General features: G+C 36.0%; 1 protein-coding gene across 1 annotated transcript in view; it reads right to left on the bottom strand.

Moving 5' to 3' along the window:
* RNF141 (ring finger protein 141) overlaps positions 1-16,262 on the bottom strand; it is a 33,847-nt gene that overhangs the window by 6,064 nt on the left and 11,521 nt on the right. Inside the window, exons 3-4 of the mRNA XM_055317527.1 lie at positions 14,223-14,331; positions 7,141-7,322 (exon numbers count right to left, since the gene is read on the bottom strand). Of these exons, the coding sequence (XP_055173502.1) occupies positions 7,141-7,322; positions 14,223-14,331 (291 nt within the window). The remainder of the gene's footprint in view (positions 1-7,140; positions 7,323-14,222; positions 14,332-16,262) is intronic.

The following is a 16,262-nucleotide window of genomic DNA, read 5'->3' as shown; positions in this document are numbered from 1 at the left end:
TACTCAGGTCTTTCAGAAAGTAACAGCCCATTTTAATCATATCACATTTATATAAATAGATTCAACTGATAGATTTACTTGTCATGCAGGATACAAAGCTCTGTAAAATATGGACCTTGCCCTTGGACCTTACCATGCTGATGCTGATAATGGGCATATAAATGAAAGAATAACTTAGTCTTAATAATCAGGTGCTACAGTAAATACAAAGGGTAGGAAGTCTCTTGTCCTTAAGGAACCCTTTTGGAAGAAAAGGATGTTGAGCCTTCTACTTCAGCCTCAGTGTAGGGTGCCCCTGAGTGAGTCGAGTGCCTTTGCATATGGTGTTTTCCCTTCCTGGAATATCCTTGTGAGTTTGGTAAACTGTAACCTCAGTAACTCAGCTCAAAATATCTTCTCTGTGCTCTAAAAACCAACATTTGCCTCAATTAAAGGACTTAAATATTGAATTTTAATTGGCTGTTAATTGGTTGGTCTATCTACAAACTCTAAGTTCTTTGAATATAAGCAGTTTGTCTTAGGTTCTCAGTAAATGTTTCTTGCAATGATTTTAATTTGCTTTTATCCTTCATGGTCTTCTACAATTTTCAGGTTTTCTTCATCAAGCATGTGTTACTTTCATAATTATGTAAGATTTAAATGTTTTGGTGTGCCTAGGTGGCTCAGTCGGTCAAGCGTCTGCCTTCAGCTTGGGTCATGATCCCAGCGTCCTGGGATTCAGCCTTGCATCAAGCTCCCTGCTCATCAGGGTGTCTGCTTCGCTCTCGCCCTCTGCTGCTCCCCTTGCTTGTTCTCTCATAAATAATAAATAAAAATCTTTAAAAAATTAAATATTTCAAAAGTATAGTCACTTGACTATAAACTTCTTAAAGGAAGGAGGTATCTCTAATATGTTTTTATTCCCTGCTGTGCTTATACAAGACATTGATATTCCACTTTAAAATTTGTCAATTTGAACATTAAAAAGAATATAAGCAAATGTCAAATATACAAGTAGTAAGTGCTAAGAAGGAACAAATGAGTATTTCAAATTTGTTGGAAAGATGAGATTGAAAAGTGACAGAACTTTGATAGCCAGAGGACATTCTAGGTGAATAAATAAAGTTGTGGAGGTAGGAAAAAAAAATCCCAAAACCTCTGATGCATGTGTGTAACAAAGACGTGGCATGATGCTCCAGGGAGAAAACTGAGAGCAAATGTTGCTTAAATATAGGAGAGATGATCTGATCCTTGAATGTCAAAATAATATGTTTAAACTTGTTCTGATAGGCAAACTAGAATCAGAGTTTGATCAAAAGAAAAGTGAACCCCCACTGAAATAATACTTCAGGAAGATTAATTGGGAGTGCAGATAGGGACATTCTAGAGGGAGGAAAACCAATCAGATTCTTACTTCAGCAGCAATTCACCTGGGAGAAAATTAGGGCCTGGTAAAGGGCCATTGCAAAAGACAAATCAGGATGTTTTAAGAGATTAAACTGATGACAAAAGAATATAGCCACTGAATCAAAGTGGGGAAACTGAGAAAACCTAGATATACATGCATCTCATTTTCTAGATATACTCAGTTCAACGTTTAAGCATCTCTTAGGTGCTACATTCTGTACCAGACCCAGATGAACTGGAGTCTGCTTCTGAGGAGCTTACAATTTACACCTAAGGAAGGTGTCAGTAGAAGACACTATAACTGAACCCATAAAGAGGGACAGAGTTCTGAAGGTTAGAATTTAAAAGTGAGGAGCAGAGGGCTATGAAGAAGAGCATCACTTTGGACAGAAGTAAAAGAAAGAACAGGAAACACAGAAGCAGCCAGTAGAAACTGTACAATGTTTACTTGATTTTGTGCTAGTAGTACAGTAGCCAGAAGAAGGAAGGAGAAAAGGTCTTGCTCTATTTGTCCTTGTTAGACCACTTGTAGAATGGAGTATTCAGTTCTATGCCTCCTACACTGAAAGAGATAGTGACATAAAGGATTTTCCGGGAAAGCCTCCCAGGTATAAAAGAGACTCATGTAACAAAAGCCAAAGGAACTGGAGATGCTCAACCTGCAGAACAGAGGATCAGTGATAATTTTATAATGTTTACAAATATTAGGACTAGAAGAAAGAATAGATTTGTTTGGTGGGATTTCAGAGGCTACTGCCACTGAAATGAGTCGAATACAGTAATAATTTAAAAATAATGAAAGTGAGCTCTTACAGACATTATTATTACACGCCAGGCACTGTTGTAACCTATGAAGCAGATACTATTGTTATCATCCTCAAAAAAAAAAAAAAAAAAAAAAAAAAAAGAGGGAACAGCAGAAAAAGAGTTTAATAACTTGTCCAAAGGCACACAGTTAGGAGTAGAGCCAGGATTTGAAAATAGGCAATTTGGCTCTAGAGTCTGTGGCTATGCTGCCTCAAGAGTCAGATTTGGGCTGTTGTGAGGAACATAATGCAAAAGGAAAATTTTCATAGTGATTAGAGCCATCTGTGTATGAAAAGGCTTGTGTCTCTGAGGCAGTGAGTCCCACATACCTCCAGGTGTACAAGATGGACTACCACTTGGCTAAATGTGGCAAGAGTCTTATTACTCAAAGGGTTATTGCTGGATTAGCAGCAGTGACACCATGTGGGAACTTGATGGACTCTCAAGCTCTTCCTCAAAGCCTCTGAATACAAAGTTTAAGAAGCATTGTCATACAGTTCTTAGCACACATAAAAGAGTAATAATGCAGAAGTTAGGGCATGGTTGTATTGCCAGCCTGGTCTGAATGTGAATCTCAGCTAGGCCAATTTCTAGCCATGTCATTTATTTGTCCAAACCTCAGTTTCTACAGCAATTCGGCAGTGACAGGATACAAAATCAATGCCCAGAAATCAGTGGCATTTCTATATACTAACAATGAGACTGAAGAAAGAGAAATCAAGGAATCAATCCATTTACAATTGCACCCCAAAGCATAAGATACCTAGGAATAAACCTAACCAAAGAGGTAAAGGATCTATACGCTAAAAACTACAGAACACTTCTGAAAGAAATTGAGGAAGACTCAAAGAGATGGAAAAATATTCCATGCTCATGGACTGGAAGAATTAATGTTGTGAAAATGTCAATGCTACCCAGGGCAATTTACACATTTAATGCAATCCCTATCAAAATACCATGGACTTTCTTCAGAGAGCTGGAACAAATCATCTTAAGATATGTGTGGAATCAGAAAAGACTGAATATCCAGGGGAATATTGAAAAAGTAAATCAGAGCCGGGGGCATCACAATGCCAGATTTCAAGTTGTACTACAAAGCTGTGATCATCAAGACAGTGTGGTACTGGCACAAAAACAGACACATAGATCAATGGAACAGAATAGAGAACCGAGAAATGGGCCCTCAACTCTATGGTCAACTAATATTCGACAAAGCAGGAAAGACTATCCACTGGAAGAAAGGACAGTCTCTTCAATAAATGGTGCTGGGAAAATTGGACAACCACATGCAGAAGAATGAAACTAGACCATTCTCTTACACCACACACAAAGATAAACTCAAAATGGATGGAAGATCTAAATGTGAGACAAGAATCCATCAAAATCCTGGAGGAGAACACAGGCAACACCCTTTTTGAACTTGGTCACAGCAACTTCTTGCAAGATACATCCACGAAGGCAAGGGAAACAAAAGCAAAAATGAACTACTGGGATTTAAGATAAAAATCTTCTGCTTAGCAAAAGAAACAGTCTACAAAACTAAAAGACAACCTACAGAATGGGAGAAGATACTTGCAAATGACCTATCAGATAAAGGGCTAGTATCCAAGATCTATAAAGAACTTATTAATAAACTCAACAGCAAAGAAACAAAAACAATCCAATCATGAAATGGGCAAAAGACATGAACAGAAATTTCGCCAAGAAGACATACACATGGAACAAGCACGAGAAAATAATCTGCATCAGTTGCCACCAGGGAAATAGAAATCAAAACCACAATGAGATGCCACCTCACACCAGTGAGAATGGGGAAAATTAACAAGACAGGAAACAACAAATGTTGGAGAGGATGCGGAGAAAAGGGAACCCTCTTGCACTGTTGGTGGGAACGTGAACTGGTACAGCCACTCTTGAAAACTGTGTGGAGGTTCCTCAAAGAGTTAAAAATAGATCTGCCCTACAACCCAGCAATTGCATTGCTGGGGATTTACCCCAAAGATACAGATGCAGTGAGACGCTGAAACACCTGCACCCTGATGTTTATAGCAGCAATGTCCACAATAGCCAAACTGTGGAAGGAGCTTCAGTGTCCATCAAAAGATGAATGGATAAAGAAGATGTGGTCTATGTATACAATGGAATATTACTCAGCCATTAGAAACGACAAACACCCACCATTTGCTTCAACGTGGATAGAACTGTAGGGTATTATGCTGAGCGAAGTAAGTCAATTGGAGAAGGACAAACGTTTTATGGTCTCATTCATTCGGAGAATATAAAAAATAGTGAAAGGGAGTATAGGGGAAAGGAGAGAAAATGAGTGGGAAATATCAGAGAGGGTGACAGAACATGAGAAACTCCTAACTCTGGGAAACGAACAAGGGGTAGTGGAAGGGGAGGGGGGCAGGGGGATGGGGTGACTAGGTGATAGGCACTGAGGGGGGCACTTGGTGGGATGAGCACTGGGTGTTATGCTATATGTTGGCAAATTAAACTCCAATAAAAATATACAAAAAATTTATATAAGAATTCAAAAGGAAGAGAATTATAGCAGCTGAATAAATAATGGAGGTGAATGCAGCTGTCCATGGAAATGTAATAATACATAGTAGGAAGTAGAATAAATGGGAGAATGCATCTTTTCTTTTCAGAGTACAGTTGCTACTTTGTAGCCAATGGGGAAGTTCTGTCCACTGTTGAGTTCTGAATTTTTAAAAGAAACAGAAAATTTGGATTTTTGTTTATTATCTTATTTTTAGATATTGAAAACTAAAAAGACAGTAATAATAGCAACAAAGCAATATTTGGACCTATAGAATGAATAGAGCCCATTATCATTTCCCAGCAATGTCTGGCAGGGTATCTTTTCTACTTCTGCAGCATTGGGTTCTAGAATGTTATTAGACCAATTTTGAATCAACCTGGAAAATGCGAGTATGGTGTACAAGAGCTTGACTATACATTGTATAGTCCATGTTTATACTGTGAATTGCAGATCTTTGAGAGTGATGGGTGCTCCAGGCCAAGATGAAGAGGTCCTTGGCATATGTAGTGATTAGGTGAAAGGTGACTGCTATGCTTCCAAGAGTGCTCATGTGATTCTTGCTCATACAGATGTTGTCATCTGCAACTGTGAACCTTTGGAAAGCTACAGGTCTCTCCATGTTGGAGAATCTGGCTATTTTTTTTCTCCTGGATACCTCTGATGTTTTATCTTATATAATTCAGATTAGTAAATCATGTTTTATTTACCTCCACTTTTCTGTATGAGGTATTTCTGTGATTCTTAACTATTATTGGCATTTGTTAAAGAGTAGTTGTGTTGGATTCAATAAAATATACCTATGGATTTCAAAATAAAAAATAAACCTCAGTTTCTCTGAAATAGGCCAGTAATTGTATCCCAATGGGGTTGGGGTTGTGAGGATTTAGTGAGTTTATACATGTAAAGGACTCATCAAAATGCCTAATACACTACAAGTACTTGATAAATGTAAACCACTAATAAAAATATGTATGTCTATATGACTGAACCAAATAAATATCTCTTATGTCTATAAGACTGAACCAAATAAATATCTCTTAAAATCCCCTTCGACTTGAAAAATCTCTTTTTCTATGAACTAGAGTATCAGGGTATAACTAAAAACCAAAAATCATACAAAGGCAAGAAGTAGTCCTGACCTACCAATCAGGCATTGACTTTCCAGGGATAATACCCTTAATTCTTTCACTGAGATGACTACAACAAGAAAAAAGTATTACTTTCATTTCATTTGCTGCCACAGAGTTTAAATATCTTGGTAAATTCTATTCTCAGCTTTCAAGATACTTAAGCAGAACAGAACAACAACCAAAAAAACCACCATTTTGAAGAGAGGAAGAAAAGCAGAAAATCAGACACCTTTCTGTATTTTTACAAAATACAGAAAAGAAAAGCCTAAACACTGCCTATCATGTTCTAAAATTCACTCAGTATTTCAGTACCACTTGTACAGCCAAACCTAGAAAACCAAATAATCTTATAAAGAGAAACAGAAAATGATAAATGGAGATAAAATTTTACTACAATATAGTATTGGAAACCAGTTGGTTAAGAATGGACCAGAAAATGCGACTGTAAATCAAGTGATAAAAGAGAAATTCTTACTAAGCATATTCTTAATTTTAAGGTAAAAGACACTATCAATACAGATTTTTGCTGTCCACTCAGTATGACAATAAGACAGGATGTCAACATGTCTGGACCCACGTAAGGCTTTTTCCAATGAGGCATTTACAAATTTAACTTATGGTCACAGTTGTCAAATGGCAACAGGTGGAAGCTTTCACATGCCAAGAGTATTACAGAGAAGGAAAAGAAAGTTTAGATAGAACAATAATATATTAGGCCTGAGTAAACAAGCACCATCAAAGAAAATCCTGGCTGACTTCATTTCCTTCTGTTAATTCAGTACATGCAGTATGTGCACCAACTCCTTGTTCATTCCTGAATGGACTGCCAAGTCCTAGAGCCAATATTTACAATTTTTAATGCTCTAATTAGTCAGATACTTTAAAGGAAAACTGGAATGATTTTGCCAGATTCTTGGACCTAATTCTCTGAAGGGCTTTAATTGTCTAATAACATAAATACCTGTTATAAGAGAGATATTAATATCTTTTGTCATTAAAAGCAAGCATGGAGAATGGAGAGTGCACTCATGGAAACTGGGTTGGTAGAAATATTACCTGGTGTAAACCACTTTAATTTTTCTTTAATTTAGCACTCTAACTGAGCCCTGAGGCCCAGAATAATCAAAAACCTGATCTGGGATACAGTATTAGTTGAGATTAAAAGCAATGTGATTTAAGATATCACAAAGAATGCTAGCAAAAGTATACTGAAATTTCAGTAGTTTGTATACTGGAAAAGAAGAGAAACAGTACTTAAGCATTATGTACCTTCCCATCCAAAGACTAGCCTGACAAGATGTTACAGATGATGAGTTTTCATCAGGATCTTCAGAGGTGGAGCTCTGGGCCAATACTCCTGATGCTTGACTTGTGATGTCTTTATAAAGCTGAATAAATTGGTACAAATTCATGATCCGTGATGCTTCCACAATGCCAGTGCTTTTGTTAATCTAAAAATACAAAGAAAATGAAAAAAGAAAAGTTCATAATTTCTCTGGCCATTTTTTCAAAGTTTTTATTTAAATTCCAGTTAGTTAACATGCAGGGTACTATTAGTTTCAGGTATAGAATTTAGTGATTCAACACTTTCTGTACAACACCCGGTGTCTTCCTTACTCCCTATCACCTATATCACCCATCCCCCTCCTCTGAACAATTTTTCCCAAAAAGGGGGAACAAATATTTAGTCAAACATCCGAGGAAATCAAAGTTTTCAAGGTTTGCAAATTACCTAACAAGAGGGAAAGAGTTTGAGCAAATGAATAATAAATGTCATGTCTCCTATATTTATGGAATTCAAAGTACTTGCAGACATTTATCTCATTTGATACTCAAAATAAACCTGTAGGGTTGATTAGGCATCACCCTGTTCAGAGTTGATGGGGACAGACAACTTTCCCAGACCTAAAAAAATGAATTTTAGAGATCAGTATTGACAATTCTTTTTAATTTCTTAAAGAATTCAACTAAAAGATTTATTTGAATTCAATACCTGCATGCCATTCTATTATAACTGAAACAACTGATTCCTTTCCCGAATATCTTAAGTTCTACCTTATAACAAAACTTGCAAACTAAAGCAAGAAAATTACATTAAAAAAATCCTAGCAAAAAGTGGTTAAATTCTTTCCAGAATGCTATTTTGAGTTTTGGCAAAAAACTTTTTTTTTCTTTTTAAAATATGAAGTGGAACTAGTGGCCTACAGATTGTTAACTCTCCCCCCTGGAGCTTATATTCTTAATGTGAGGAGATATTTGGGGCAAGCGTGAGGTAATAGGTAAGGAGAAATACTGCTTTAATAGGACTCAGGGAGTCATAGAGTGGGACATATATTTTCTTTTGAAGTGATCGAAATTGAGAGGGCACTGTTCTTGGAAGAACCTGAAGTAATCAGTGACAGATTAGTGAGGTGAAAGACTTTTTTTTAGCACAGGGGATGGTATGGAATACTCTGGGAACAGAAGCAATGAAATCTATGAAATACATATCAGAGTTAGCAAAGTCAGAAAATATTTACAAAGAAATGAATGCAGGAAGAAATATAGAGGGCCTTAAAATTGTGCACGAAGTAGGTTTTGAAATGTGTTGATGGCAATGGGGATATGGGAAGGTGAAGTAGATAGGATACATATTAAGAAAATTACTATATCAACATTTCAATATTTGGGATGAAAATAATAGTTGTAACTGAAGTTTATTAACTGTTTATTATTTGAGAAGGCAGTGAGAAAAAAAATTGAGAATCAACTATGAATCAGATTCCATACTGTGAAAATGGCAGACCTATCTCTAAAACTGATTATATTTGGGGGAGGTAAAATCTATATGGAGATGCAAATGTTAGATTCTTTGTAATAAATAATTATATATGAGATAGAGGACAAATATATAGAATTAAAGGTGATAGGCATTTACAGAGGCTTGTATAACAGATTTTCAGAGCTGAGGAAACTAGGCCCATCTTCTTTTATAACTGCACACTTCAGAAGAAATAAGGGAATAAGTCCTATAAACTTGGTGTTTAATAGCAAGGTTTATCCAACTAAACTACTGTAATCAAGCATTCATGCAACAAATATTTACTGAGTACCTATTATGTGGATATTATGCATATAACTATCTGCTATGTGTACTACTCTAGGCACTGGTGACCTAGTGTGTATAAAACAAAATCCTTGCCCTCATGGAGGCTACTCTATAGGTAGGAGAGACAAAATACAGATTAGATGAAATGGAAATAAGTGTTATGGAGAAGGTTAAACAAAGAAGAGGACATAATGAAGGGTTGTAGAGAAGGCCTCACAGGGAAGGTAATATTTAAGTACTGGAAAAGGAGCAGAAATGAGTCATTTGGCTATCTGGGGGAGATCATTCCAGGTTGGAAGAAAAGTAAGGGCAAAGACTGTTAGGTAGAAGTGCACCTAGTGAGGAGCACAAGGAGTCTAGCAAGGAGCTCAGGGTGGCTGGACTAGAATGAGAGAGGGAAGGAGAGTGGTAGAAGATAAGGAAGGGTAGGGGGATGAGGTGGAGACAGAACATATAGGACTTCACTTAATCATAGTAGTAACTTTGGCTTTTACTCCAAATGCATGGGAAGTCACTGGAAAGTTTTGAGCTAAGGAGTAATATGATTTGATTTCATTTCATATTATGTAAGTGGAACAGGCTGGTTGTTGTACGGAGACTAGATAGAATAATAAGAACAAGAGCAGAAGCAGGGAGACCAGTTAGGGGGTGGTAGTAGTGGAGATGGTGAAAACTGGTCATATTTTTAATACATTTTGAAGAAAAACCTGTCAGGATTCACTTATGGATTGACTGTGGGATAGGAGAGAAAAAGAGAAGAGTAGCTGGTGCCAAGATTTTGGTCTAAGTAACAAGATGGATGAAAATAATACAATCATGAAGTTTAATAGCCATCTTAGTCCATAATTTTAATTAGCCCATTAATCTTTCTAATATTACCATAAAATATTTCATTTAAACATCATTTGGATTATTTTTATTTTTTATTTTTTTTATTTTTTATTTTTTTTAAATTTATTTTTATTTTTTATTTTTTTTATTTATGATAGTCACAGAGAGAGAGAGAGAGAGGCAGAGACATAGGCAGAGGGAGAAGCAGGCTCCATGCACCGGGAGCCCGACGTGGGATTCGATCCCGGGTCTCCAGGATCGCGCCCTGGGCCAGAGGCAGGCGCCAAACCGCTGCGCCACCCAGGGATCCCTGGATTATTTTTAATAATGAATCAAATATTGTTTGAAGATAATCATTATAGTAGATGGCAAACAGTCAAGATAAGGTCTTTTTGTAAATACAGAAGGTTACGGTATAGTTGTTTAGTTGCTTAAGATGAAGAAATATGAAGTTTCCTCTCAGTTTTTCATATTGGATTTCAACTCTTTTTTTCTAATATCAACACTGACTTCTCATAGATTCTTTCAAAAAGAACCCAGGGAATGAAAATAAAACATTTCTTTAGAGCAGATTTTTTTTTTAATGATTTTATTTATTTACGAGAGACAAAGAGGCAGAGATACAGGCAGAGGAAGAAGCAGGCTCCCTGTGGGAAGCCTGATGTGGGACTCGATCCTAGGACCCTGGGATAATGGCTCAAGCCAAAGGTAGATGCTTAACCACTGAGCCACCCAGATGCCCCTAGAGTAGACTTAAAATCAAGAAAAACTACACAAATGAGAGCTCTGTTGCTTATCTGAGGGAGAGAAACTCAAGCACACTCTGCACTCAGTTTGAAGCCTGTTGCAGGGCTTGATCCCATGATCCCGAGATTGTAACTTGAGTTGAAATCAAAAGTTGGCCACTTAACTGACAGAGCCACCCAGGCATCCCTGCCTATATCTTTAAAACTTGTTCTTTTCTATTTAGAATCTTAAGGAAGGTGTTTTATCACACACAGATGTAATGGTTAGAGATACTAAGGTGCAAAGAATTTGACTAATAGTAAATAAAACATCTTAAACATTAATTCCATGTTTGCTAAAGAGGAGCAACAGAATACCAAGGGATCAGATACCAGATATTTGTATTCCCACAGCTCTCTACAATTTATACTGGCATCTTTGATATCAGCTGAGTACTTTATGAGGTAAAGATGGAGAGAGAATGTAATTTTGGTATTATACTGTATCAATCAACAAGGAAAAACTTCAATCTATCTTAGTCATTTAAAATGAGTATTTCCTCTGTAGATTTTTGTTCACTCAACATATACTGAGTTCCTACCATGTGCAAAGCAGTACAGGCCATAAGAAATACAAGGATGAATCTAGATAGAGTGCCTGCCTTCAGGAGTTTCCTATCTACTAGGAGAGCTAAGAATGCAAATAATTTTATTCTTAATGTAGAATTTAATTCTGAAGTATAAATAAAATGCTATTGGAGTTTAGAAAAGGTAGGAGAATTTGTAGTGAAGACTTTATGGATGAGATGGGATTTGAGTTGGACCTTTAAAGAGCCATCAAATTTAGCCATGCAGAAATAAAAAGGTGTGGCAGAAACTATTAGCTGATTACCCACACACTGTTCCCATTTTTCATTGCCAGCAGCGCCCTGATTTTGTTTTGGTGTCTACCACTCCCTAAAATGACTCACAAGTCAGTCCTTGTTAATCTAACCTACATCAATCGTAGTAACCGCAGCTCCTCGGTCAGTGTGTAAGAAAGGGACATGAGCTAATAGTGATCCAATGAGTTGAGAAGAAAGATCTGCTAGGTCTTTGAATTAACCAATCCAGGAGCTGCTTTATATCAGGATTTCTTAATAAGTGAGAAAATACATACCATTTTTCTTTAAACTAGTGTAACAGGAGTTTTCTGACTTGTACCTGATGGCAACTTAAATGACAGAGGAATGGACATTCTAGTTGAGGGAACTCTGAGCAGAGTCACCGAGGTGGGAAAGTAACAGCTATAAGGCCTTCAATTAGTTAAAGCCTCGTCAGACTGTGGAGTGCAAAAGGTGATAGTGGTAAATAAAACAGAAAAGATAGGGGCAACCCGGGTGGCTCAGCTGTTTAGTGCCGCCTTCAGCCCAGGGTGTGATTCCGGAGACCCCGGATAGAGTCCCATGTCGGGCTCCCTGCATGGAGCCTGCTTCTCTGTCTCTGCCTCTCTCTATCTGTTCTCATGATTAAATAAATAAATATTTTTTAAAAAACGGAAAAGATAGTTTGGATTGATAGACTGTTGAGGATCTTGAATGTCAGGTTAAAGAGCTGGGACTATTTTGTAGCCAATGAAGAATTGTTGGGGAGTTTTTAATAGGAAAGTCATCTGATGAGAGTTGTGCTTTAGAAAGGTTATCTCGATTAGAATTAGGAGAAGAGTCAGGAGGTGTGGAGATTAATCACAGAATCCAAGGTAATCTGATTGAGAAGAGGAGCCTTAACTATAGTTACAGTCTCCTAGAAGGCACGGCATTTGTCTTATGAATAGACTGGAAGTGAAACCTGGGTAGAGGTAAAATTGACAAGATCAGGTAGCTAATTACTATGCAGAAGGCAAGAAAAGGAGTCAGAATGTATATTTTTCAGAAACAACCTTTGTGACTAGAGTTCTTATAAATTCACCTTGTGTCCTTTGAAGTTGACTTTCAAATAGTCCTGAACATTATGTGCAGTATAAATTTGTTGTGGGATGATGGGAATATGGATATACTGAGCCTATCTGAATGGGTTTTATAAGTTTTTAGCTCAGTTCTTCATTTCTTCTTTACTTTATTCCTTTGCAAAGTCAAAAGTTGCAGATTTCCAGAGTTCTTTTGAGAGTACGTGTATTTATAACACTGTAAGAAGGAAAAACCCTAATGAATTTAACATAAATATAAACCCAAAAATAAAGACAAGCAAAAAACCAGAAAATGGAAAAAACATGTGATTGGTGTACAAGTTGTGAATCTAGGAATTGAAGTATAAATAACAGGATGTTGGATCAAGCTGTCGGTATTTCAATGTGTGTTCTGTTACTATGATTTATAACACATTATACACTGCATGAAGTTACACTGCTGCCCACACTAGTACCACATTAGCTACCTCTGTGATAAACAATGCAAAAATTTTTAATGATGGTTCTCTGATGGTTATTATATTGCTCTTTAACTTTGGACTTTTAAAAATAATCAACCAAGTAAATGTTTGGTGTGGATAGACCCTACATTCCACACTAAATGCTTAGGGTGGACAGATAGCTGAACGGAATTAAACTATGCTATGTATTTTCTCTAAATCAACTGTAAACTTTAACAGTACCATTTACCTTCAGGCACTTAGTCAAGTCTGGAATTAACATCTGTCTCTGCTTCTCTAAACTTTGTAAGGTTCTCTTACTACTTACGGTGATTAGAATGTCTAATTTGATCAAATATCCACAATCAATCCTATTATCTTAAAGCATAGTAGTGGCAATCGACCCACTGGGAAAACAAGCCATATTATTTGGGTAACTCTAGGGTCGATGACACAAAAGAAAAATCCTTACTCAGTAAGTAGTTCTTTAAGGGTTTATTAGGAATGGAATTCAGGGCATTTATGAATGCTCAATTTATTGTTTACATACATATGGATGGTTTTATTGCTTGTTTTAGAGCAGGAGTTGGGGTAGGAGAAGGGCTAGTAAAATTCATTCTTTCATTTTCAACAAAAGGTTTGTGGCCTCCAAAAGGTTAATAACCATCCATGTAATCTACCCATTGGTGGACGAATCTTCATACTCTATGACAGCTGCCATTATATTTTTCAGCATAGTTGATGCATTTAATTATCTAAATTTAAAAACCAACTAAAAGATGGAGTACTGATGATGAAAAGTCCATTCTATAACCAAAAATTTCTAAAAACAAAAACAAACCAAAAACCATACAAAAACCAAAACACAAAACCTAAAAATACCCAAATCTTTCTAATGGATTTTTAAATTATTAAGTGAATGAAACCTATTCTTAAAAAGAAGTGATCTCCTAAGATTAATTTTTAAGGAGTCATCTTAGAGCTACATAGGTGTCACCTTAGGATTCCACAGACAGCTAAAATCCAAAATCATATGAGGATAAGATGTTACTATCATCTCCTTTGATTATAAAAATCTCTGCTATATGGCAACTACATAACAAGTGAGATTCAAACAGTTAACCTGGAAGGCAATAACACTAACAAAACTGTGTTTTACAAATAAATGTCAACAAATGTTAATAATTAGCAAATTATTGGATTAACATTTATTAATAATTTGCTAATTCTTAACATTTATTTGTACTATATTACACTATCAAATGCGGCTCTAATCACCAAAAGAATTTAAGTTCAGAGTTAGATGTCCCTATCATTCTCACCTTCGTACAGACCACACGTACAACCACTTTCCAAAAGGCAGAGGAATCAGATCCAGGTTGTACCTCAAAGAGAAGATGTTTTTCCTGGCCAGAAGCCACTTTAGCAGTTCTGAAAAGAGACAAACATAATTGTTAATTTTATAAAAAGTCTTACAAACTAACAGAGCTATGAAACCAGATTCAAGAAATACTTTAAAACAGAGAAGAAAATTCGAAGAAAATACATGGACACACATGATCGCAATAATTAGATTCTTAAAACATAGGGATAGAGAATGTTTTGATTATAAAAGTACAACTAAGTTTTTAACATCAACAGAATGATGTTTATAAATCTTTCCATGTCACATCTCAATGGTTTTTAAATGTCTAAGAAAGACATCTAGAAAAAAAACACATCCAAAGAATCAAGTACTTAAAAGTTTAGCTGGTTTCACCTATCCACATTTTGACTATTGCCTCAGATGTATAAAGTATGAAAAAAATCTTGCTCTTGGTTGAGTCCTAATTTAAGCAACAACATACACCTCTTTGAAAAAAATTTTTTTGTAACTTGGGACTGGATCAGACTAAGATTTTGAGACACCTTAAATATACCTAGATTTTGAGACACCTTAAATATACCTTTGCTGTTTTCCTCAAGCAGAGTAATTTTAATTTAGAGAGTCACAGGATTCTAGCATAAAAATATAACTTTTAGAGGATAATTCAGTATCTTCCCATTAATGCCAATTTAAATTAGATCAAAGATAGACTTACAAGTATTGAGGCTCCCTTTTATCATTAGTCACATTCTGAGCACCAACAGAGAGATCACCTTAGAACGAAATGATGTACAGCTAAATAGAGGCCACTGAAAATTAAGCAACTAGCCCTAGATAGCAAATTCTGCCAGGGAAAGTAATTCGTCTGTGCCAGTTCCCAGTTGTTTTCTAGTTATCAAGCCATGCTTCTTCTGTATAGGTTTAACTTTATAATTCTCAGACAGCACTGCCCTTGGGAAATGCCCAACTCTGACCCATGGAAATCAGTTTTAAGAACTGAATCCAGTCAGAACATCCTATGCTAAATAAATCAAAGGAAGACATTCTTTACCATCATTTTTTTTTACCATCATTTCTATATTACACAGTAAGTTTAGCTTGTGCATCCTTTCATATGACATATATATCTGATATTTTTAGACCAAAAAGCAAAATTTTATAGAACAGATGGTTTATGTATATAAGTTCCAAGACTCTAAAGGGATGGCAAATGACATTGATTACTCTTCATAAAAGTCGAAACAATAAACTCAAAAAAGCATTCCATTCATGATACTATTAAATTCTTAATCCATATTTACTCCTTAAGAGTATGGTCCCAGAAGTAATGTCTCAAATACTACTATTTGGATAATCTAAAAAAAGAAAAAAGTAAAACGCTAGAGTTTTATGACTATATTTTTATTACAAAACATCAGACAATTCATATACATAATAAAATGTACAATCTCCCTTCACTGCCCGCCATTTCCAATTTCCCAGAAACACAGTACATATACTTACAGTTCATTTTCTATGCATTTACATGTATATTCATACAGGATCCATCCATTACATCCATACAGGATTTCTTTCATTCTTTTTTTTTTTTTTTTTAAATGAAATCTAATGTTTTCTAAAAGAAACCATCGGGATCCCTGTGTGGCTCAGCAGTTTAGTGCCTGCCTTTGGCCCAGGGCATGATCCTGGAGTCTCGGGATCGAATCCCACATCGGGCTCCCTGCATGGAGCCTGCTTCTCGCTCTGCCTGTGCCTCTGCCTCTCTCTCTGTCTCTCATGAGTAAATAAATAAAATCTTAAAAAAAAAAAAAAAGAAACTATCTTTTAAGATAACTAACTTTTAAGACATTCTCTATTCTTCATGACTGGATAATAACAGTAGATTCTATTTTAATAACTTCTACATAGATCAGTATAAAAATTGATAAAGATTAAATCACAAAGAAAAGGCATAGTTCTATTAGATACACACTAAGAAGGCAGAGAAATTTAAATT

This window comes from Nyctereutes procyonoides, unplaced genomic scaffold, assembly GCF_905146905.1.
Source record: "Nyctereutes procyonoides isolate TBG_1078 unplaced genomic scaffold, NYPRO_anot_genome, whole genome shotgun sequence".
Classification (NCBI taxonomy): Eukaryota; Metazoa; Chordata; class Mammalia; order Carnivora; family Canidae; genus Nyctereutes; species Nyctereutes procyonoides.
The sequence above is the reverse complement of the archived record's forward strand: the minus strand, read 5'-3'. Positions and strand labels throughout refer to the sequence as shown.